This window comes from Suncus etruscus, chromosome X, assembly GCF_024139225.1.
Source record: "Suncus etruscus isolate mSunEtr1 chromosome X, mSunEtr1.pri.cur, whole genome shotgun sequence".
In the NCBI taxonomy this organism is placed as follows: domain Eukaryota; kingdom Metazoa; phylum Chordata; class Mammalia; order Eulipotyphla; family Soricidae; genus Suncus; species Suncus etruscus.
The window spans coordinates 110,755,753-110,778,274 of record NC_064868.1 but is presented as its reverse complement, the minus strand read 5'-3'; the positions used below and the strand labels follow the sequence as shown (position 1 = coordinate 110,778,274).

The 22,522-nt window shown below is 34.3% G+C and overlaps 1 protein-coding gene across 1 annotated transcript in view; it reads right to left on the bottom strand.

The window, feature by feature from the left end:
- TENM1 (teneurin transmembrane protein 1) overlaps positions 1–22,522 on the bottom strand; it is an 817,501-nt gene that overhangs the window by 672,800 nt on the left and 122,179 nt on the right. Inside the window, exons 3-4 of the mRNA XM_049767088.1 lie at positions 20,798–21,058; positions 15,079–15,135 (exon numbers count right to left, since the gene is read on the bottom strand). Of these exons, the coding sequence (XP_049623045.1) occupies positions 15,079–15,135; positions 20,798–21,058 (318 nt within the window). The remainder of the gene's footprint in view (positions 1–15,078; positions 15,136–20,797; positions 21,059–22,522) is intronic.

Below are 22,522 nucleotides of genomic sequence, written 5' to 3'. Positions count from 1 at the left end.
TTTATTATTTTTGTTGTTTATGTTGTGTATTATATTGATAGATTTACAGATGTTAAACCGCTTCTGCATCTCAAAGGAAATAGTGCCCAGAATATAAAGGCCACCCACTGAGTGGGAGAAATTATTCACCCAATACTCATCAGATAAAGGGCTAATATACAAGGTACTGACAGAACTAATCAAGAAAAAACAACTAACCCCATCAAAAAATGGGGAGAAAAATGAACAGACACTTTGAAAAAGAAGAAAGGCAAATGGCCAAAAGGCACAGGAAAAGATGCTCAACATCTCTAATCGTCAGGGAGATGCAAATCAAAACTACTATGAGGTACCACCTCACGCCACTGAGATTGGCACACATCACAAAAAAGGAAAGCAAGCAGTGCTGGCGGGGATGTGGAGAGAAAGGAACTCTTTTTCACTGCTGGTGGGAATGCCGTCTAGTACAACCTTTATGGAAAGCGATATGGAAATTCCTTCACAAACTGGAAATTGAGCTTCCATACGATCCAGCTATACCACTCCTAGGAATATAGCGAGGAACACAAAAATACAATACAAAAATCTCTTCCTTATTCCTATATTCATTGCAGCGCTATTTACAATAGCCAGACTCTGGAAAAAACCAAGATGCCCTTCAACAGATGAGTGGCTAAAGAAACTGTGGTACATATACACAATGTAATACTATGCAGCCATCAGGAGAGATGAAGTCATGAAATTTTCCTATACATGGATGTACATGGAATCTATTATGCTGAGTGAAGTAAGTCAGAGGGAGAGAGAAAGATGCAGAATAGTTTCACTCATCTATGGGCTTTAAGAAAAATGAAAGACATTTTTAACAGTATCCCAGAGACAAGAGAGATGAGGGCTGGTAGGTGCAGGTCATGACATGAAGCTCATCACATAGAGTGATGAGTGCAGTTGGAGAGATGACTACACTGAAAACTATCATAACAATGTGAATGAATGAGGGAAATAGAAAGCCTGTCTCGAGTACAGGTGTAGGGGGTGGGGAGTAGGGAGACCTGGGAAATTGGTGGTGGGAATGTTGCACTGGTGAAGGGGGGTGTTCTTTACATGACTGTAATCATACAACTATAATCATGTTTGTAATCACTGTGTTTAAATAAAGATAATTGAAAAAAGAAGAACTTTTATTGAGGGCCCGGAGAGATAGCACAGCAGCATTTGCCTTGCAAGCAGCCGATCCAAAACCAAAGGTGGTTGGTTCAAATCCCGGTGTCCCATATGGTCCCCCATGCCTGCCAGGAGCTATTTCTGAGCAGATAGCCAGGAGTAACCCCTGAGCACTGCTGGGTGTGGCTCAAAAACCAAAAAAACAAAAACAAAGAACTTTTTGAAACACAAAGAAAGACTTTGGCGTTAGACCACTTAGTATTCCTGAAGTAGGTCTTGTAGTAGAATGTTTCATGGGTTTTATGGGTAGGGTCTCCTTGTTTTTAGGCCAACAGTTTTTCCTTTCTATCTTGCCCATCTTTTGCTGTGCCTATGCAAAAACAAACAAAAAACAAACAAAAACAAAACAAAAAACAAGACTGCCACACAATTACACACACACACACACCTCCTTTTATTTGATTTCTTTTTTTTTATCTTTTAAATAGGGGCTACCGCCTTATTCACAGAACTTTGGGACACAGATTGCTTTGTTTTACCACACATTTCTATTTTTTTTATAAAAAAAAAAAAAAGAAAGGCTAGCGGCCAGGAGCCAAGTGGTATCAAGTATATTGGTGGAGAAAAAAATAAGAAATAAAATAAGGAAATAACTAAATAACCAAGTCAAAGTCAATGACAATAGAATCAAGAGATCTAAATCTTAACAATCTAAACTTAAATGGGCCACTTATCCTGGCAGGCTGGCGTGGGGGGCAAAGGGTGCTGGTATAGGATGCACTCTGGATTCTTTGGTGGTGGGGCTTGATGTTGGTGGTGGGAATGGCCTTGACTCACTGCATATTTAAAATTTACCTACGAATGACTTTATAGATCATGATTGTTCAATAAAATAAAATTTAAAACAATATGATAGATGAAAAATTTTTGAGTTAGTTTCCAAGGACACAAATTTTCTCTGAGTAAAGATGATGAAACCTTAATGTGAGACTTCTAGAAGCCAAACAATCTCAAATTGGATTAAATAATTAAACAAGAGAACAATAAAAATAAAGGACAAATAATCTCTAAAAATAACTTTGCACTTACAACAAACTAAATAAAAATTAACTTATCCCAAATTGTATAGTTTGACATGTTAATGCTTCATCAAATTAGCTTACTATATTTTTAACGTTTTATCAATTTGATGCTTGGCTACAGATATTTTAAGGTACACTATTATGTGATTGACCGATAATAACTCATTTTGTTGTTTTCAATTATATTCCCTCTTTTTCTGTCTCTTTTGCAATGGTGAGAGTAGGGATTTTAAACTGCATTATAAATTTTAAGTAGTTGGTACAAATAGAAGTGGAAGTGCATGTTGTTATTAATTAATATATATTTATTGATACTTCACTAATAATAAAATTGAATTCTGGGGTTTAATTGATCAAATGGAAGTATTTTAATTCATCTAAATTGGATTCAAATCCTGGCTTTAGGACTTACTAGATAATAATAAATTGACCTCACAAATCCTAATATGACCTCAGTTTTCACATTGGTAAATTGGTTTGTTATTATCAAAGCCAGTATGATTAGGAGAATTAAACTTATCAGTATCTTCAAAATACTTTTAAATGTTAGGCAAATTGAAGTACACAGCATATTTGCCAAATATAAAATTGGATTTTATTAAATACTTTTTATATTTTTGCAATTTTCCATGTGGTTTAAATTGACTTAGTTTTATTTTAAATTAGAGTGACAGAATTCCTTCTAGTAAAAATTATACGCTTGTTCTGAAGAGCACTTGTTTGGTACTGTGCAATTCTTTTACTATAGTTGGAAACTGATAGTATTTTACTTAAAAATATTTCATCAGGTTCATTCAGATAATTGATAGATAACTTTGTTTTGAGATATATTTTCTTTTCTTTATATTTAACTTTGATTTTAGCCATCATGATTTATAATTTTACAATGCTCTCAATGATAGGTTTCTTTTTACTAATTGCTTCATTTAAGCACCATGGTTACAAATATGTTTATTGTTGCTATTCAGTCATCAATGTACATCATCCTTCACCAGTGCACCCTTCCCAACACAGATGTCTCTTGTTTCCCTCCCACCTCCCACTCCTCCACCCCCACCTCTCTTTAGGGCAGGCAATGTTCTTCTCTCTCCTTCTCCCTCTCTCTCTTTCTCTTTCCTTATGGACACTGTGGCTTGCATTACTGTTAATGCAGTAATTTGCCTTGCATGTCACTTTCTCCTATTTTCTACTAGGACAATAATAGCTGGAACTGATTGATCTGGACACAAACTCGAGGTTTCTTAAATTTTCCAAACACACACCCATCACCAGAGTGCCCATTTCCTCCATAATTTGTCTGCTGCATATTTAAATTATTTTTAATTTTCAATCAATTAATAGAGATTTGGAAGTGGAGGTACCTAGAGGGTACTGGGGTTTGAGCATGGACTTACACCACCAGGTAAGCTGTACAGGTCAAAAGGGAAGTACAAGTGAGATCAAAATATTTGGAAGTGTTATGTTTATCATACTCCCCAAACATTAAATATTCTTTAAATGTCCCATTAGGGGATGGAGAGATAGCACAGCGGTAGGGCATTTGCCCTGTATGCAGAAGACCAGGACCGGACCCGGGTTCAATCCCCAGCATCGTATGTGGTCCCCCCAGCCTGCCAGGAGCGGTTTTTGAGGACAGAGTCAGGAGTAACCCCTGAATACTACCAGTGTGATCCAAAAACAAACAACAAAGTTGAGTTACTCTCCAGGTTGTCAGATTGTGAGTTGAAGCTGTCTGATTCTGCTACTATGGCTTGGTTTGGGTAGCCTTTGGTATTTTCTTTTCTTCTTTTTTTTTTTTTTTTTTTTTTTTTTTTTTTTGGTTTTTGGGCCACACCCGTTAGACGCTCAGGGGTTACTCCTGGCTATGTGCTCAGAAATCGCTCCTGGCTTGGAAGACCATATGGGACGCTGGGGGATCGAACCTCGGTCCTTCCTTGGCTAGGGCTTGCAAGGCAGACACCTTACCTCTAGCGCCACCTCGCCAGCCCCAGCCTTTGGTATTTTCATTTATATTAAGTGAATTAGAAAGTTTACATTAGTTCTATTCTGAAGTAAGCTTTGTCCATTTATAGTTTGGCTATTAAATCACTCATTCCACACACAGTTTATGACGAGGGTGTCATAAGAGAAATGCAGAGTAGCCTAGTCTTTTATCAGACATCTTTTCCTCTTTTATCCTTAGTTATTTTCAAGTGATTATTTCTTATCTTCTCCCATGTGATGTGATATCTTCTTCATTGCCTTTGTTAGAACTGACTCTTACATTTATTCATTAGTTCTATGTTTTATTACATATCTTATAAAATTAAAGATAAAAAGGCTAGTTATGGAATTCAGTATCGACTGAATACATAATTTTAGCAGTTTTACTTAATTAGCAATATATAGTTATATACATTTGTTTGAAGCCACACTTGGGGTACATAGGGATCACACTTGGTAATACTTAGGGGACCATAAGCAATGTGGGCAACTCAAACATTTTAATCTCTTTTTTATCTTTCTGGTCTCAACAAAAATTATTTTGAAGTATGTCACTTAGTACCAATGAAGGAGCACTGAAATGACCACTGACTTTCACGCTTTGCTAATGGGAATGCAAGAATTCACAAAAAGTTTTAATATATGTCTTGAGGAATAATGGTAGCATTATTGAATCCAAAATTTTCCTTACAGATCTTTATTGTAAGGAAGAAATCATAAATAGACCAATTTTAGTTAATAAATGTATCAATTGCTGGGGCCAGAAAAATAGCACAGCAGGTAGGGTGCTTGCATTTTGTGCTGGTTACCTGAAAATGACCCCCTTGAACCCACCTGGAGTGATCCCTGAAAAATCAGGAGTAGGACTTCTTTACTATAGTGTTTTCCCATTGAAAATAAAATTTACTAATTAGTTGCTGTATATGCATACTAGTGAAACACTGGGATATAATGTCTAAAAATAGAGTATAATTAGGTTGTATTATATTACATAATACTTAATATATTAAAGTTCTATTTAAAGTTGGTGATATGGTTCATATTGATATTTTCTTTCTAATGAAACGATGACACATCAAAATATTGGGAACAATCTTGTTGTTGGGAATTTGGTGAAATAGGACCTCTCGTTCATCCTCTGCTGGAGGGTTTAATCTCCTATAGAAAAAGGTATGGAGAGTTCTTAGTAAACTCAGAATCAAGTTGCCATATGGCCAAGCAATTTCAATTCTAACCATCTATCCTCAGGATAGAAAATGATTCATTCAAAAGATTGATGATCACCACTGTTCATTGCATCACTCTGTAAATAGCTAAGAGTTAGAATCAACATTGATGTCCAATAATAGATGAGTGGGTAATAAAAATGCTATTTTATTATATATTATATACAATGGAATAGTACATAGTTCTAACAAATTATACAATCATGCAATTAGCTGCAGTATGGATAGAACTGGAAGCTATTGCCTTATAAAGTAAACCAGAGAAAGAATAAATATTAGATAATATCACTAGTATGTATTGTACATGGTCCAGTTACAAACTCTTTGACGTATAGACATTTTCTATCAAAAGATTAATAATGAAGATCTGGGTGGGTAATGGCTGTAGGAGTTTGATTGAAAAAATAGCAATTATTCCTGGGAGAATGTGATGTTTTCTGATCATTTCATAAGTCACAGTACTAAAGGAAAATTATGGTTCTTAGATTAAATTTACCATTTCCCTCAATTCTTATTTGTGTAAACTTTTTTCACATGTTTCCTGTTCATCTAAAAATTCCATTTGTCAATAATTCTCATAAAATTCATCCCTAGAAAACCACATATATGGTCTCTTTTTGTGGTGAGAGTTTTACATTGTTGTGAGTGCCTGCTGTCCATCCTCTGCTTGATGAATTCACACTGAATTTTAGTGAGATTCCAGAACTTACTTCAAACTATAGAATTAAGAATGATACATTAATATTTTCATAGAGTCCTTTAAAGCTAGAAAAGAAGTACATAAGTATATTCTGATAATCAAATAAACTTTTCCATGCATTCAGAGTTGGAATTAAAGTCAACCATGTACAAGATCTGTGACTATGAAGTCACATCTAGTATAGAGAGTATAGTTAGGTAAAGATAGAGTTCCCAGGGCAGAATCTTCATTGAAGATTCATGTTATTGGGCCCGGAGAGATAGCACAGCGGCTTTTGCCTTGCAAGCAGCCGATCCAGAACCAAAGGTGGTTGGTTCAAATCCCGGTGTCCCATATGGTCCCCCGTGCCTGCCAGGATCTATTTCTGAGCAGACAGCCAGGAGTAACCCCTGAGCACCGCCAGGTGTGGCCCAAAAAAAACAAACAAAAAAAAGAAGATTCATGTTATTTCAATACTTTGGTTGTTATGGCACAAGCTATAATATCTGCTTCTCCCTGACTGTGATCTCTGAATCTCCAGTACCTAAATCCATTCTTGCAACTGTCCCAGAGTTTTTTGTTTGTTTGTTTGTTTGTTTTGGTTTTTGGGTCACACCCGGCAGCGCTCAGGGATTACTCCTGGCTCAGAAATCACTCCTGGCAGGCTCGGAGGACCATATGGGTGCCGGGATTCGAACTGATGACCTTCTGCATGAAAGGTAAACCCCTTACCTCCATGCTATCTCTCCGGCCCCGTCCCAGAGTTTTTCTAAGCTACCAAATTTCCCACTATTAAATCAGTTTACTGTTTAAACTAGCCAAAAATATATAAATATTCAACTATTCATCATTCCACTGAATGACGAATAACACTGAATGAGAACTTAAATCTGGCTACAATCTCATGGATATCTATCAGCTACTAAAAAAGTAGACAGTGCAAGGAAGCATACATATATGTAAAACTCCATTATCAAATTATAAAAGAGCAACCTAAGATATGTGACCAAGTATAGGAGCCTATTTTTCACATTGGTATGTTAAACTAGGCTCAGCAATGTTTTTCTTACTTTTTCAAAAAAATTGTTGATAAACTATCATTATAATTGTCTTAGCTCATTTTGGTTTCTTAAACATCATTGAACCTACTAAAGAAATAAGGAATTGAGAATGGTGAGGTATGGCTCAAGTGGTAGAGCATGTCTTAGATGTACAAGGTCTTTGGTGCAAATCTAACACTAAATGTTCCCTAGAGAAAAGTTATGACTTCCCCCACCAAAGCATGTCAAAAAACAGCAAACCAATGGGAAGAACAATGGGAAATACTTGAATTGCCTAAATAATTTAAATTGATTTAAATATCTACATATTCATATTTAACTTTTATATTCAAGTTTATTTTAAGGTAACTATGGATGCAAAATATTTAGATTTATAATATTCATTCAGGTATTTATATTCTAATAAAAGTAAATTTTAATCAATTTGCTTTCAGATTTGGAGTCATTTAAACATTGTTAACATCACATAGATTTATATTACTTGCCATTTATCTATAAAATAAATGTCTCTTTATTCTTCTATGATTGAAAATACAAAGCAAAGGGCCAGAGACATAATACATATGTTAAGGCATGTTAAAGGCATTTTTATTGCCACATGGCTAACTCTGCTTCATACCCAGTACCATATATGATCCTCCAATTTCTGATAGCAATAATACTAGCAGATTATTATAACAGAATTAGTAGAATACAAACCCAGGAGAATCCCAGAACACTAAGTTAAGCCCCAAACTAGCTAAACAATAAGCATGTATATGTAAATATCTCTTCATATATGTATATGTAAATATCTCTTCATATATGTATATATAAATCTCTATTTATACATAGATATATCTTATATAGTCATTTCAAAATCCAAATTAGAAAAATAAAAAATGTTTAAAATGGAATCCAGACTTATTTTTATCCTTAGTCATATTAAATTCCAGAAAAATAGTAAGAAATGTGAAAATGTAAGGGTGTTGGGAGATAGTAAAAGGGATTAGGGTACATACATATAACTGATCCCAAGTTAAATCCTCAGTACTACATTTCTCCCTACTAGTAGTCCTGGTAGTAAAAAACCAAAGTCAAAACAGCTTGGATCTCAAGATCTGGCATTTCATTCTCCATCTGTTTGGCCAACTATTATCAGGGATGGCTGCCAAGGGCTCAGGAAAAGCACTTGAGAATCCCCCACAAAATCTAAAACTTTAGAAATATGAATAAATGATGTCCATATGGAATTTGAAGAAAAGGAAATACACTAAATGTATATTTGCAAAAAATTCTCAAGTTCATTCATGAATAACTGGAAAAATAATGACACAAAGGATTGTCATATTTCATCAAAAATATATGACTAAAATATTTTTCAAGATTCCTAGTGATCATAAGGATACTGGAAAGCAGATGTATCAATAACTCTAGCAGAAAGGTAAATCACAATGTGGTGAATGTGGTAATACCTGTAAAACTTTTAAATGCATATATCTTTGGTTCATTATTTCTCCTTCTAATAAACCACCCAATGAACGTATGAAAAGATATGTGAAGGTATGTTAACTGCAGAACTATTCTAAATATAAAATCACTGGAAATTTAGATGTCTGTCAGGGGACTGACTAAATTAAAAAATAATTCACATTAAGTTGAAATTATTGGAATAATTAGGCAAATCTATAGAAAAATATAGAAAATATAAAGATGTAATAGTTACTGGAATAATTATCATTGTTACTGGAGATGAACTTATACATGCAAGAATAAAAAATATTGGGTAATTATATATAATACATTGCAAACACTGCCTTTCTCTCTAGACTAGCACCTGAAATATAGAGTGAGGAGAAGAATTTTTCACATAAACTTGCCTTTTCTGTTTTAATATTTAACCAGATATTTCTCCAAAACAAAATAAGAACAGTTAAAAGTATCTACTCAAAATAATATATGCTTTTCATATATAATGACTTGAATTTAAATGTAATAAAATTTATTTTGATTGTGAGATTATCATAGTCACATAGATCTCACCCATACATAAAAATAATATCAATAACTTATACACTTCCTCTGATCAGTTACATTTTCAAAGGAGCCATTACAAACCCAATTGTACTGTCTTCTACATGCCTAATGGGTCCAACAGAGCCATTACAATGTCAGTTATACAGTAGGGCCCCTGCCAAAGCTATTACCAAGTCATTGCATTGTTTCACACACTTCCTTCGACATTCAGATGGTTCCTGAGGAACTCTTATCATTGCTATGGAAGTGTCCTGTATAACTTACACAATCAGGGGAAAACAACAACAAAAAGCCAAAGAAATAAATATAAAACAAAAAAAATTATTCCTTAAGCTGCACATTAAAGGTCCCACATGGCCATGTATCAGAAGGAAATAACTCCTCATTTGGGTATAACTATTACTTGCCCTTCAAGAAACCCAGGTGTTGGGTTAGTCATTTTCTCAGAACTCCTGCTGTGCCTATGAGGCAATTTAGGTTCTAAGAACAAAATATACAAAGCTATGATGGTATGCTGTTTATTGGTGGCACATGGTACATTTCTAGAGATCTGTGCTATGCAGTGATATGCAGTACACAAGCAATAGGGAACACTACTAATGGAATTCTTGATTATTATGAGGTTATATGAGATAAGCCCTTACCTGTGAAATTTTAAGCAGCACACAGGAGCTCAGCTGCTTCACAATCATGGAAATCAATAGGGTTTCTGAGTAGTTGAAATATCAATCTACTTTAAGGGTTTACTACAACTACAATCGTGAATGCAACTGTAGAATAAAAATAAAAATAAAAAATAAAAATTATAAAGTTCACGTGTTGGGTGAAACAGCCCCAGACACTGTGTTTATCACCCCTTAGGCAGATAGGTCAGATGAAGAAGGGTAGTGGCAGAGAAATAATACACAAAGCAGTCAGAAAAGTTATTCATCGGAGTCATTGCTATGCTAATTCTGCCCTGCTCCGTGCTGCCTATCAGCCTTGTGCTTTCTCTCCCACACCCAAAGCCAACACTCTTTCTTTATTATTCAGAACCCCACCCCCAGGGTCGGGGAAGGCTCTTAATCCAGATGGGCTTTTACACATCAAAAGAAGACATTAGGGAAACTGGAAGTTGGGGAAGGGTTACTTGTGACATTATAGTTAACCCTCAGAAATGATTGGAAGTGTTCATTGAATATCTTTCAGAGGTTTCTAGTTAGCTAATCAAACAAAATCATTGGATACTGAACTGCTATGTTATTTAAGGAAAAACAAGTGCAAAGATTTTTACAGAGCCTGCAATGAGAATAAATAAGTACAGAATCTGGAAATCAAGAGACATTCCTGGGACATTATACCTGGCAAAATCTGGTTTCAGAAGTCACACTGTATATCTGGTAAACTCTTGATAGTTACTCTGTAGCACACTGTATATGAGTAATAAATTCTGAGTGATATATAACCACATTTAAGTGACTGAGCATTTAGTGCATAATAGACGAACTTAGAAGTGCTCAAAGTACATTTTCTCAATTTAATCACACACACAAACCAAAACAGGTAATGTTTTCATTATACAGTCTAATGAACTGAGTCTTGAACAGTTTCAGCCTGTCTCAAGACACATAAGAGGTCAGTAGTAGAACAAAGAGTTAACCTAGGTCTAACTTCAGAATCCACACATTGTCAAAAAAAACCACTGCTTATTTTGGGTTACATTAAATAATTATATTCTGTAGAGCCACATAATTATTAATAATGTTAATTTTCAAAATGATATTTCAAAGCATAATTTTTGAAAGATTACATCATCAATTTCATGTTTAGTTACGATTTTGTGGAATACTAGGTGATTAGCTCTATTTATCTTAGTGTGTGTAGGTGTTATCACCTCTGCAATAAACAAAATTGAGATCTCTCCCACATGTGAGATTAGAAAAAGCATAGCATTGTAGGGGAACAACAAATGGTCAAATTCATTAAAACTGAAGACTGTCTATAGACCTAAATTTAAATGTGAAGAGAAGCTAGAAGGGGTACTTAAAACACTTATGGAAGAGAGTAGATTCTTTGGCTGAGAGGGGTATTAAAATGATGTAAGTATGACAAATATAATTGCCTGTATTGTAAATCCAATTTTAAAATTGTATTTTAAACTTAGAATCTTATATTTAAATTTTGATTTAAAAAATTTAAATACCTCAATAAAATTCTATTTTAAATAGAAATTAACTAGGAGAACTAAATAGTCACATTCCAAAGAACAAATAGTTATTATCACTTATTAAGAAAATGCCAAATCAAGATAACGATGAGATATGACAACTATGCTTTTCAAATATAAGAAACAAGTGCTGCAGAACATATGGAGAGGTGGAGGCACTTAGCGTATATGGAGAAAATAAAAATTGTCGAAACCTTATGGAGAAAAGTGTATATCATTACAAATATTTAAATTAGAAATTAAAAAATAAAGTAACAATTTTTAATAGATTGCTTTTTTCCCCTCTTAATGATATATACCGTATTTACTGGCGTATAAGACGACTTTTTGAAACAAAAAGAAGTCAACCGAAAATTGGCGGTAGTCATATACGCTGAGTATATCCCGAAAAATGTTTCAATATGCCGCTAAATTAAAATTGTCTGAATATTGTCACAAAACGAATTTTCCAACTCGATCCTGCACCAATCACTGCAAGGCTGCTCGGACCGCCTCTCTAACTCAGCCAATCCAAGCAGGCTTTTGATGCATGCAAATTAGACAATGTTCTGGACCGGAATCTACACTGTAAAAAGCTTGCTCAGATTGGCCAGAGTCAGAGAGGAAGTCTATTACAGTATAATCTTTGAACCTTTGCTTGTTGTGGTTGGCTCATTGTGGTAGATACAGTTGCAGTACAGGAACGTTCTGTCTGATACAGTGAATATAGGCCTAAACCTATGTTTTAACTGCAAAATTAGGGGTCGTCTTATACGCCAGCAAATACTGTATATATATATGTGTACATATATATATATATATGTATACGGTATATATATACGGTATATATATATATGTATACATATATATGCATATGTATATAGCTATTGTGCTAACCAAGCTGTATTAAAATTAGCTCTTAACGTTCTCTAGTGGATTCTGTGCATTTTTATCTTCTCTAGACTCTGAGCTGCAATGAACATTTTTTTTCCAATAATGCAATAGGTAGGTTCACAGAATGAAGTGTTGGTATTTCTAATACTGTCTTTACTCTCTGGTTGTAGCTGATGGAATTAGTAGTAGACAACTAAGACTGGGAAAATATTTTTTCTCCTTAAAATTTGCAAATGTTATTGAACAGTATCTATTATAATCTCAACTTTTATCCTAAACAAGAGAAACAGACTAGAGGATAGAAAGGATTTTATGTCTGATTCTGGTTACAGAGTTGTAGAAAGTCACTCTGTAGAAAAAGCCATAGATATGGTTTTGAAGCAAAAAGCAAGTTTTGGCATTTTTCTCTGATTATTCCTTTCATAAGGTCTAACCGAATTTTCTCTGAGGTATTATCATCATATCCAATTAAAATTTTGTAAATTTCCAGAAGTTGGCTTATGTCACCTACTATAACATTAAATAATAACAAATAATGCAAAGTTATAGGGTATTGATTTATAAATCTAAAATTTCATGAGGTGGGGCATTGTGCACAGTTCAACATATATCTTTCATCTTGAATACTTAGAATATTACAGAAATATATCAACAGTAGAACTATAAATAATTTATTTGTAATGCATAATTATAAGTTAAAATTTATTCAAACTTTATATTCATATATTACTTTTATTTAGTTTTTTTTTTTCTTTTTTAGGTGTGTATTTCAGTGAAACCAAGCAGTGTTCAGGCAGGGCTTACTCCTGGGTCTCTCTCAGCGATCATTCTTGGCAGTGCTGGGATCACACCAGATTTGTCTTTGTGCAAGGCAAGTGTCCTACACTCTGTACTGTTTCTCCTGTACCACTTTCAACTTCTTGATAGATTCATTTTATTTTTAATAATTCAACAGTTTCTTTTAGGACATGTGTAAACAAATTTCTAGAAAATAAATATATAAATTTGGCTACTTAGTTTTTCTAGCTCAACATCTAATCAAAAACCATTATTCATTATGATATTCTTTAGTTACATCTATGTGACTGAAAATTACATGATTCTTTTATTTCTTTGAGTTGTGTAGTATTCTATACAACCACTTCTTGATCCATTCACTCATAGCTGGTCATCTGGAATGTTTCCATATCTAGATTGTTGTACTAAGTGTGGTGATGAACACAGGTATGCCAAATATCCTCTTGAATTACTGTTTTTATTTTGGGAAGATATGTGCAAAGAAACAGTATCAATAGGTCATGTGGTAGCTCTATTTCAATGTTTTGGACATATTTCCATACAGGATTAGGTAGGAAAGATCTGCCTCATATGTTGGACCTAAAGATAAGTAGCAAGATTGCCATAAATGTACAAAGGCAACAAATGAAATGGAAAACTGATTAACACAACTGAGTTGGGAAGCTAGTTTAATGGAAGGATGGTGTGGTCTCTGTGAGAGAGAAGAGTATATTAGTGAAAGGTGTGATGTTGGAATTACATGCATGAAAATACTAACAGTATTATCAGCAAACGAATCACAATCAATAAAATTTTTTTCTTTTTTTTTTTTTGGTTTTTGGGCCACACCCATTTAACGCTCGGGGATTACTCCTGGCTATGCACTCAGAAATCACCCCTGGCTTGGGGGGACCATATGGGACTCCAGGGGATCGAACCGCGGTCCTTCCTATGCTAGCACTTGCAAGGTAGACACCTTACCTCTAGCGCCACCTTCCCGCCCCTATATTGTCTTCATTTTCTTTTTTTTTTTTTTTTTGGTTTTTGGGCCACACCCGTTTGATGCTCAGGGGTTACTCCTGGCTATGTGCTCAGAAATCGCCCCTGGCTTGGGGGGACCATATGGGACGCCAGGGGGATCGAACCGCGGTCCGTCCTACGCTAGCGCTTGCAAGGCAGACACCTTACATCTAGCGCCACCTTCCCAGCCCCTATTGTCTTCATTTTCAAGAATCTTAGTCTTTTTTTTTTGGTTTGTGGGCCACACCCGGCAGTGCTCAGGGGTTACTCCTGGCTGTCTGCTCAGAAATAGCTCCTGGCAGGCACGAGGGACCATATGGGACAAACCACCTTTGGTCCTGGATTGGCTGCTTGCAAGGCAAACACCGTTGTGCTATCTCTCCGGGCCCAAATTTTTTTAAAGTACAGCTTGGAGGAATAAGCTAATGATGAATGTTGGTTCTCTAGTAGGACTGCCATATCCTTCCAAGAAATGAACGGCATAGGTGTCTGCTGCCAGAGGCAGATAATAGGAGATACTACTCACATGAAAATTCTGGCCTAATAATACCTAAGAAGACCTACACAAATATAATATTTTTAGTCTAATCTTTTCCCTTGAAGCAACACACATTTTTTATTATTTAGTTTCTACTGTGCTCCAGATTCAGTGATTGAGATTCAAAGTTAAGACTAAATTATATTCTGTCCTCAAGGAGCCTTCAGTCTAGTAATAATTGACAATCACTATGAGGTTAGAAAGAATACAGTTCAAGTACTAGCTGATTCGGAATATAAATATTGATATATGCTGATATTAGAATAGAGAACGGGTAATACATAAAACACTATGATTTATAGTAAAGTGTCATTCAGAAGTTGATTGCTCACAGGTCCCGCACTGAGCTCACGTGAATAAATTTGCATGTTTCATAATAGACAATTAAGTATCAGAAGACAAAAAAATTGTATACTTAGGACAAAATTGAAAACCGGAAAGTATATTTGTCATAAAGTGATATGAAGCACTTGCCTTGAGTAGACGCAGTTTGAGCCTCCATGTCACAGCAAACAGGTGAGAATTTAAACCCTGAAATATTAAACAGTTAGTCATCATCCAAATCATCTGAAAAATTTCTTTCTTCAACAAGTATCACAACATTCAGTGGTATTTTAATAAACAAAAAAATTCATTCACACCATAATATCATACACTATAATGTATATGCTCTTAAATATATATACACATTCATATATATAATTCCAGATAGTTTTATCACTCTGAAAAGAAACTGAATAACAAAATATCTCAGGAACAGAAGATTAGAAAAGCACTAATCAAAAACCTATTTATATTTTTTAAATGTTTAAACCAGTGAATTGGCTATACCAGAGTGACATTAGGGAGAAATATTTTTAATTTTTAGTAATTTATTAAATACCATGTTACAAACATGTTCATAGTTAGGTGTCAGCCAAAAAATGGGAAGCCCCATCACCAGTGCAGCATTCCTGCCAAGCCACCAATGTACCCCATTTCCCTCCTTCCTCATACCCTGCCTGTCTTTGAGACAGGAAATGTATTATTTTATCACTGTCATATTAGTTTATAGTGTAGTTATTTTTCTAACTACATTTACCACTCTTTGTAGTAAGCTTCATATCACAGGTTGGTCCTTCTGGCCCTCATCTCTTTTCTCTGGGTATTATTGCAATACTGTCTTTTTTTTTTAATGCCACAATTGAGTGAGACTGTTTTTTATCTCTTTATCTCTGACTTATTTCACTCAGCATAATAGTTTACATATCCATCCATGTATAGGCATTTTTGTGACTTCATGTTTTCTAACAAGTGCATAGTATTTCACTAGGTAGATGTACCACAGTTCTTTTATGCAATGATTTTTTATTTTAATAATGTATTTTTATTTTAAACATAGTGGCTTACATACTGTTGACAATAATATTTTAGGTACATATTAACATAAAATCAGGGGAATTCCCATCACTGAATTGTCCTCTCTCCACCTCCTTTCCCATCCTGCCTTCCATAACCTCCTCCCTCATCCCCGAGACTGCTAGCATGAGTGGTCCTCTCTGTGCCCAGCTTACTACTTAGTGATCCTACACCTGTTTGGTCAACAAGGAAGGTACCACAGTTTTTTAAGCCACTCATCTGCTCTCGGTGACCTGCATTGTTTCCAGATTTTGTCTATTGTAAATAGTGCTGCTTTGAACATAAAAGTGTAGCAGACATTATTTAATTGTGTTCTTATGGTCCTAGTGTTTATCCATAGGAGTGGTATTGCTGGATTATATGGGACTCAATGTCCAGTTTTTTTAAGAAATGTCATATTGTTTTCCAGAAAGGCTGTATTAGATGGCATTCTCACCAGCAGAGAATTAGTGTTCTGTTCTACCCACATCCACACCATCAATGGTTGTTGTTGTTATTTGTGGTGTGTGTCCATCTATGTGGCATAAGATGATAACTCATTGATGTTTTAATTTGCATCTCCCTGATTATTAGTGATATGGAACATTTCTTCATGTTCCTTTTGGCCATCTGTATTACTTATTTGATGAAATGTCTGTTAAATTTTGATGGGGTTAGATGCATTTGTGTTAAGTTCTGTCAGTACCTTGTATATCTTAGATATTATCCCCTTTTCTGATGTGTATTGGGTGAATAGTTTCTCCAATTCTGTGTGTGACCTTTTTACCCTGGTTGCTATTTTCTTTGAAGAGCAGAAACTTCACAGTTTGATGTAATGCCATTTTTTAAATCCCTGCTTCAAACTGTTTTACAATGGTGTTTTCTCCTCAAAGATGGATTTAGTTTCAATGTCACAGAATGTCTTGACAAAGGTCTCTTCTATATACCTTCTAGTTTTAGGTATGTTATCAAGGTCTTTAATTCATTTTGATTTGACTTTTGTAAATGATGTTAAATAAAGGTAAGAGTTTGCTTTCATGCATGTGATTGATAAGTTGTCCCCGCACCACTTCTAGAAGACTTCCTTGTTCTGTTTTTTTGTTTTTTACTCCCTTATCAAAGATTAATTGATTGTATGTCCAGGGATCATTATATGAATACTCGTCTATTCCATTGATCTGAAAGACAACCTAAGGGTTACTTTAGATATTCTTGGGCATTTATTGATGAATTTCAGGGTTTTTGATCTACTTTTTAAAGAATGGCATGGGTTTTCTTAGAGGGATTACCTTAAATATGTATAATGTTTTGGGGAATATTGCCATTTTAATAATGTCAATCCTCCCAAAACTTGAACAGGTTTATGTTCATGTAGACATATCAGGGGATATGTCTCTGTTTCTTTGTGTCCTATTTTATTTCTTGAAGCAATGCTTTATAGTTTTCTTTGTATAGATCAGGGGTCTCAAACTGAAGGGCCGCAAATGGCCCTCCATACATTTTGTGGCCCTGCCCTAGAGGAATCTTTTTTGTTTTGTTTTGTTTAGTTGTTTGGGTCACACCCCCAATGTTTAAGACTTACTACTGACTTTGCACTCAAGGATCACCCCGACTTTGCCTCCTGCGGCCACCAGTAAATTGAGTTTGAGACCCCTGGTATAGATCCTTCACTTCTTTAGTGAAGTTGAATCCAATTTATTTGAATTTCTGTTATGTTATTTTGAACGGGGTTTTCTCTTATCTATGTCTTCTCTATTATTATTTGTGTATAAGAAGGCCATCGATTTTGTACATTAATTTTGTAGCCTACCACTTTGCTATGTAAATCAATTGTTTCTAGGATCTTTCTGTTAGTGTCTTTAGGATTTTCTAAGTACAATATCATGTCAACTGAAAATATTGAGAGTTTGACTTCTTCCTTTCCAATACTGATGCCCTTTGGAATATTACAAGTGTCCAAAACTTTATCAATTTATTCCAGGTTCTCATGTTTGTGGCATAGAGTTTTTCAAAGTAGGCTCTGATTACCCTTTGAATTATAGTAGTGTCTGTAGTGGTCTCCCCTTTTCATTTCTAATTTGGTTTATTAAGTTTTTCTCTCATCCTTTATTTGTAAATTTTTACAGTGGTTTGTGGATATTGCTTATTTTCTCAATGAACCAGCTCTCGCTTTCATTAATCTTGCCAACTGTTTCTTAGATTTCCTATTCATTGAATTCTGCTCTGTTTTATTATTCCCTTTCGTCTTCCTATATTTTGTTTGTTTTGTTGATATCTTTCCAATTTAATAAGTTGTGTGAGTAAATTATTTATGTAGGCCCTTTCTTCCTTCTTCATGAATTCTTGCAAAGCTATAACATCCTACAGATTCTGATAATTTGAATCTTTGTTCTCGTTTGTTTGCAGGAATCTTTTGATTTCCTCTGTGATTTTGTCTCTGGACACACTGATTGTTAAGTAGTGATTTGTTTAACTTTCCACATGCAAGGGAAACTTCCCTACCACTGTGCTATCTTTCTGGACCTTCACTCCAGCCTTCTTAAGGAAGTTGCTTGCTTGAATGATTGTCCTCCAACCTTTGAGTTTGAGTTTTTATTTGCTCTGAGTATTAGATGTGTTTCTTGTAAGCAGAAAAATGTTGGATTCAACTTTTTTTTTTATCTACTTGCCACTCTGTCCCTTTTAACTGGTGCATTTAGTCCATTGACATTGAGAGAGATGATTTTTATGGGATTTAGTGTCATCTTTTAGTAGGAATTTGGTGTGTCTTGTGTTCTGTGTAATCTTAAAGTAGATCTCTAAATTAATCCTTTAAGTTTCTAAGCTGTTGTTTTTCTATGAAGCCATGTATCCTTTCTTTCAACCTGGATGTAAGTGTGGCTGGGTGAAGTACTCTTGGCAATGCATTTGAGTTTATATGGTACTATTGTGAATGGGATTGTTTTTTAAATCTATTTTACTCTACCATAGTTTGTATACAAGAAGAACATAGATTCTTTTTCATGTTACTTTTGTAGATAACACTACATTATACAAATATATTGTTAATAGAAGCTTTTTGGTAGTCTTTAGGATTTAAATATAGTATCATGTCATCTGCAAACAGTGAGAACTTGAATTCTTCTGTATGCTCTAAATATCTTTTTCTAGGCTGTTTGCTATGTCAATTACTTCCAATACTATGTTGAATATAAGTGGCAAGAGGGAGCAACTTTGTTTTGTGCCAGATTTTAGAGGAAAGATTTTAATTTTCCCCGAATAAGTATAATATTTGTCATGGGCTTGAGGTAAAGGGCTTTAACTATATTGAAAAAAGTCATTTCCATTCCAATCTATGGAAGTAAATGTATACTATTATGATGAATAAAATGAGTCAGAGGAAAGAGACAGAAACAGAATATCCTCTTTCTTCTGTGGGATTTAAGAAAAATAAAATACATTATGGTAATAGTACTCATAAAAATAGAGATGAGTATCGGAAAATCATCCCATGATATGAAGCATACCACAAAGAGTGGTGAGTGCAGTTAGAGAAATAACTACACTGAGAATTGAGTTTCAGTCATACAATTTTCAAACATACATTCCTACACTGCTGTTAATTTCCAGCCACCAAATTCACTTATCTCCCAAACTCCAATCCTTCCTGTTAAGAACTGAAAGATTAAATTGTAGGTTCTAGTCTAAAGCTTGAAAATTTTTTCCCTAAAACTCCATTACATAAGTGAATTCATACATATGTTTTCTTCTAATTTTCATACTTCTCTCACACTACTTACTGACCACCAAAGTCAGGAATATGTGCTAATTCAAATTCATAAATATCAACTAAAATCAAAATTCTAAAATCCTTGTGAGATAATACAAAGTACTGTATTTAAAATTGTGGTGTGAATAGTAGAAATATTTGTGAATATTTCCATATGACCATGTCCTCTATGTCAAAAAGAGGCAGAAAATTACAATAGAAACAAAACCACCAGTATGGAATTGTTGGCAACCTCTCTATTTTTGGACAAAATACTAATTAGCTACTGATAACAGTCCACACCTTGTTATTATGGTGGTGGGATCTATGAAATTTAAATAAACAGAATCAATAGATTTATGTGCTTCATAAGCAAATGTACTTTACACGAAAGAATTCTGCTCTCCAGTAGGGTGGAAGAGCAGAACAAAAAAAATCAACAGATCAAAAAGATGAAACTTTTCCTTTTCTAAAAGTAAAATCATTTATATACTTAGAACTTCAATAGTAACTTGTTATTACTAATTTTCTGACAAATTATTGATGATAATTACTTTCTATTCTTTAAAAATGTTTCAGTCTAACCTGTTTTATTTGAATCAGTCTATAAATTTCAGATTTACCGGTCAATAAGGAAGCACACATAGAATATATTAATTATATAAATTATCTCATTGTTGATATATTAAGATAAAAATACCAGAAGTAGTAATTTCTATAGTAAATACCACTTACTGGACTGGAAAATAAATATGAAAAAACGTGATGAATATGTGAGTAATAAATAAAATATGTTCAATGTCACTACGTTCATGAGCTTATTTCCCCCTGGGGATGACTTAAAACAAAATTATTTTATCTCTCATTGTAAATGAAGTGTTTATTGTAGTGTTTATTGATAGTGTTTATTTGCTGGACATAAGGTCCCTTCTCCCTAGGGCTCTGAACACTTGCATTTCGATTCTCCATATTAAGTAAATAACACAGAGAAAGAAAACAATTCAAAGACTGGCAACTTGCACATTCTCTGGTTTTTGTTTGTTTAAATATTACAAATATTTCTATTACCGTTCTCTCCATCAGACTTCCTTTCATGGTCAGTGTCAGTCAGAGACAATGCAGAGTTGGCCCGGCTGGACATGCAGGAACTATGTTCCGATTTCATCCCCCTGATCCACATTCTCAGTGCATGATCAGGGGACGCAGCCCCTTCAGTCTCTGTGTCCACATCAGATCCCATCTCTAGCTGATAACCATGCCGAGAAACACTGTGCATGTCTGTCTGGTAGCCTGAGCATAGAGTGTGAGGAGTTTCACAAAATTCCATCTCTGAAAAGAAATGAAGTTCAGAGAAAAAATTTTAAGAGCAAGAATAGCCAATAAAATTCTACTTCTCTTAACATCCCCTCTCCCCCATTGCTAGTAATTATGTGTTTTTGCAAAGTTAGAATTCTGTTTTTTTTTTTATTTATGGGGACTAGAATCCTGTGCTTATTTTGCACTTCTCTGGCTTAAAATTATGCTCCTGTTGATTCTTACAAAGTACTGGAATAAAGTCTTCCCAAAATAGCTTTATAACTACAATTTTAGGTTGCACAAAATGTAATGAAAAAAAAAAGGAGTACAGAAGAGAATAAAGTATAGAGAGCTGTACTTTCAAATGTATATATCTTCTGGGAAGGATATATCATCATTAGAATAAACTTATGCCTAAATTAAAATGATTGGCTTGTTTAAGCATTTTGTACATATTGTATTTAATAATAGATCAGTAAAACTATGAGATAAGGAAAGCACTGTTTAAATATACTTAATTATGAGCACTTAATATTATTTCTTCCTACTTTAAAATGTGTTTGAAGCCTATTGATGGTAATTAGTAGTTCTTTCATCGTTTCAAACATTACATTAAAATTCATTATACATTGTACCTCAGCAGTACATCATTGTTTAAAGCCTCCATCTCACTAGTCCTCAAGCCTTATATTAAAAGTTTTTTTTAGTCTTAGAGATGATATATTGAATCTTCCCTTTTTACAGTTGAGAAACAAAATTATCTAGATGGAAGATGTCATTTGCCCATGAGATAGAAACAAGGTCTTTTTTCTTAAAACATCCAGCTGGACATGGTTTCTGCTAGAAACCAATGAAGTCCATCAACTTACTGCATGGACCAGGCATTCCATCTTAAAGTCAATTTTGCATTCAATTATGGCAAGATGTCAAAAAGGGGGAATGATGCTTTAGAAATACCTAATAAGTTAATGAAAAATGACCACATGCCAACACATATCATTTGAAATGTCCATGTAGTACTTAGATAAGCTAATCCAGGGATATAGTAGACTATACAAAATTTTCTCTGGCTGACATCAGAGATTGCACATGTCATTTGGACAGGAAGGTGTTTAACAGAGTCCATCTAATACTTACACATATCAATAAAATGCAAACCCTGAAATGAATTTAGTTCATTGAATATAAAAACGTGCTAAGATTTAGACCATGTATAAGAGAGGAGTGGAGAGTATGAGGTAAATTTTAAACCAGCTATTTTTGTGATACTTGACAAATAAGAGTTTAACAAATCAGTACTTTGTGCTATTTTAACAGCTCTTCAGTGCTTTTGGTGCTCTTTAGTGACTATGGTCATTAAACATATTACAAGCAAATAAAGTTATGATTATGTATTATGAAAAATCAATGAAAAATAATTATTTAAGGGTCATTATTTTATGTTTAGAATTCTCCTTAGGCTTTCTGTAATGAAAAAGTTTAAGTTAAATATTTCTT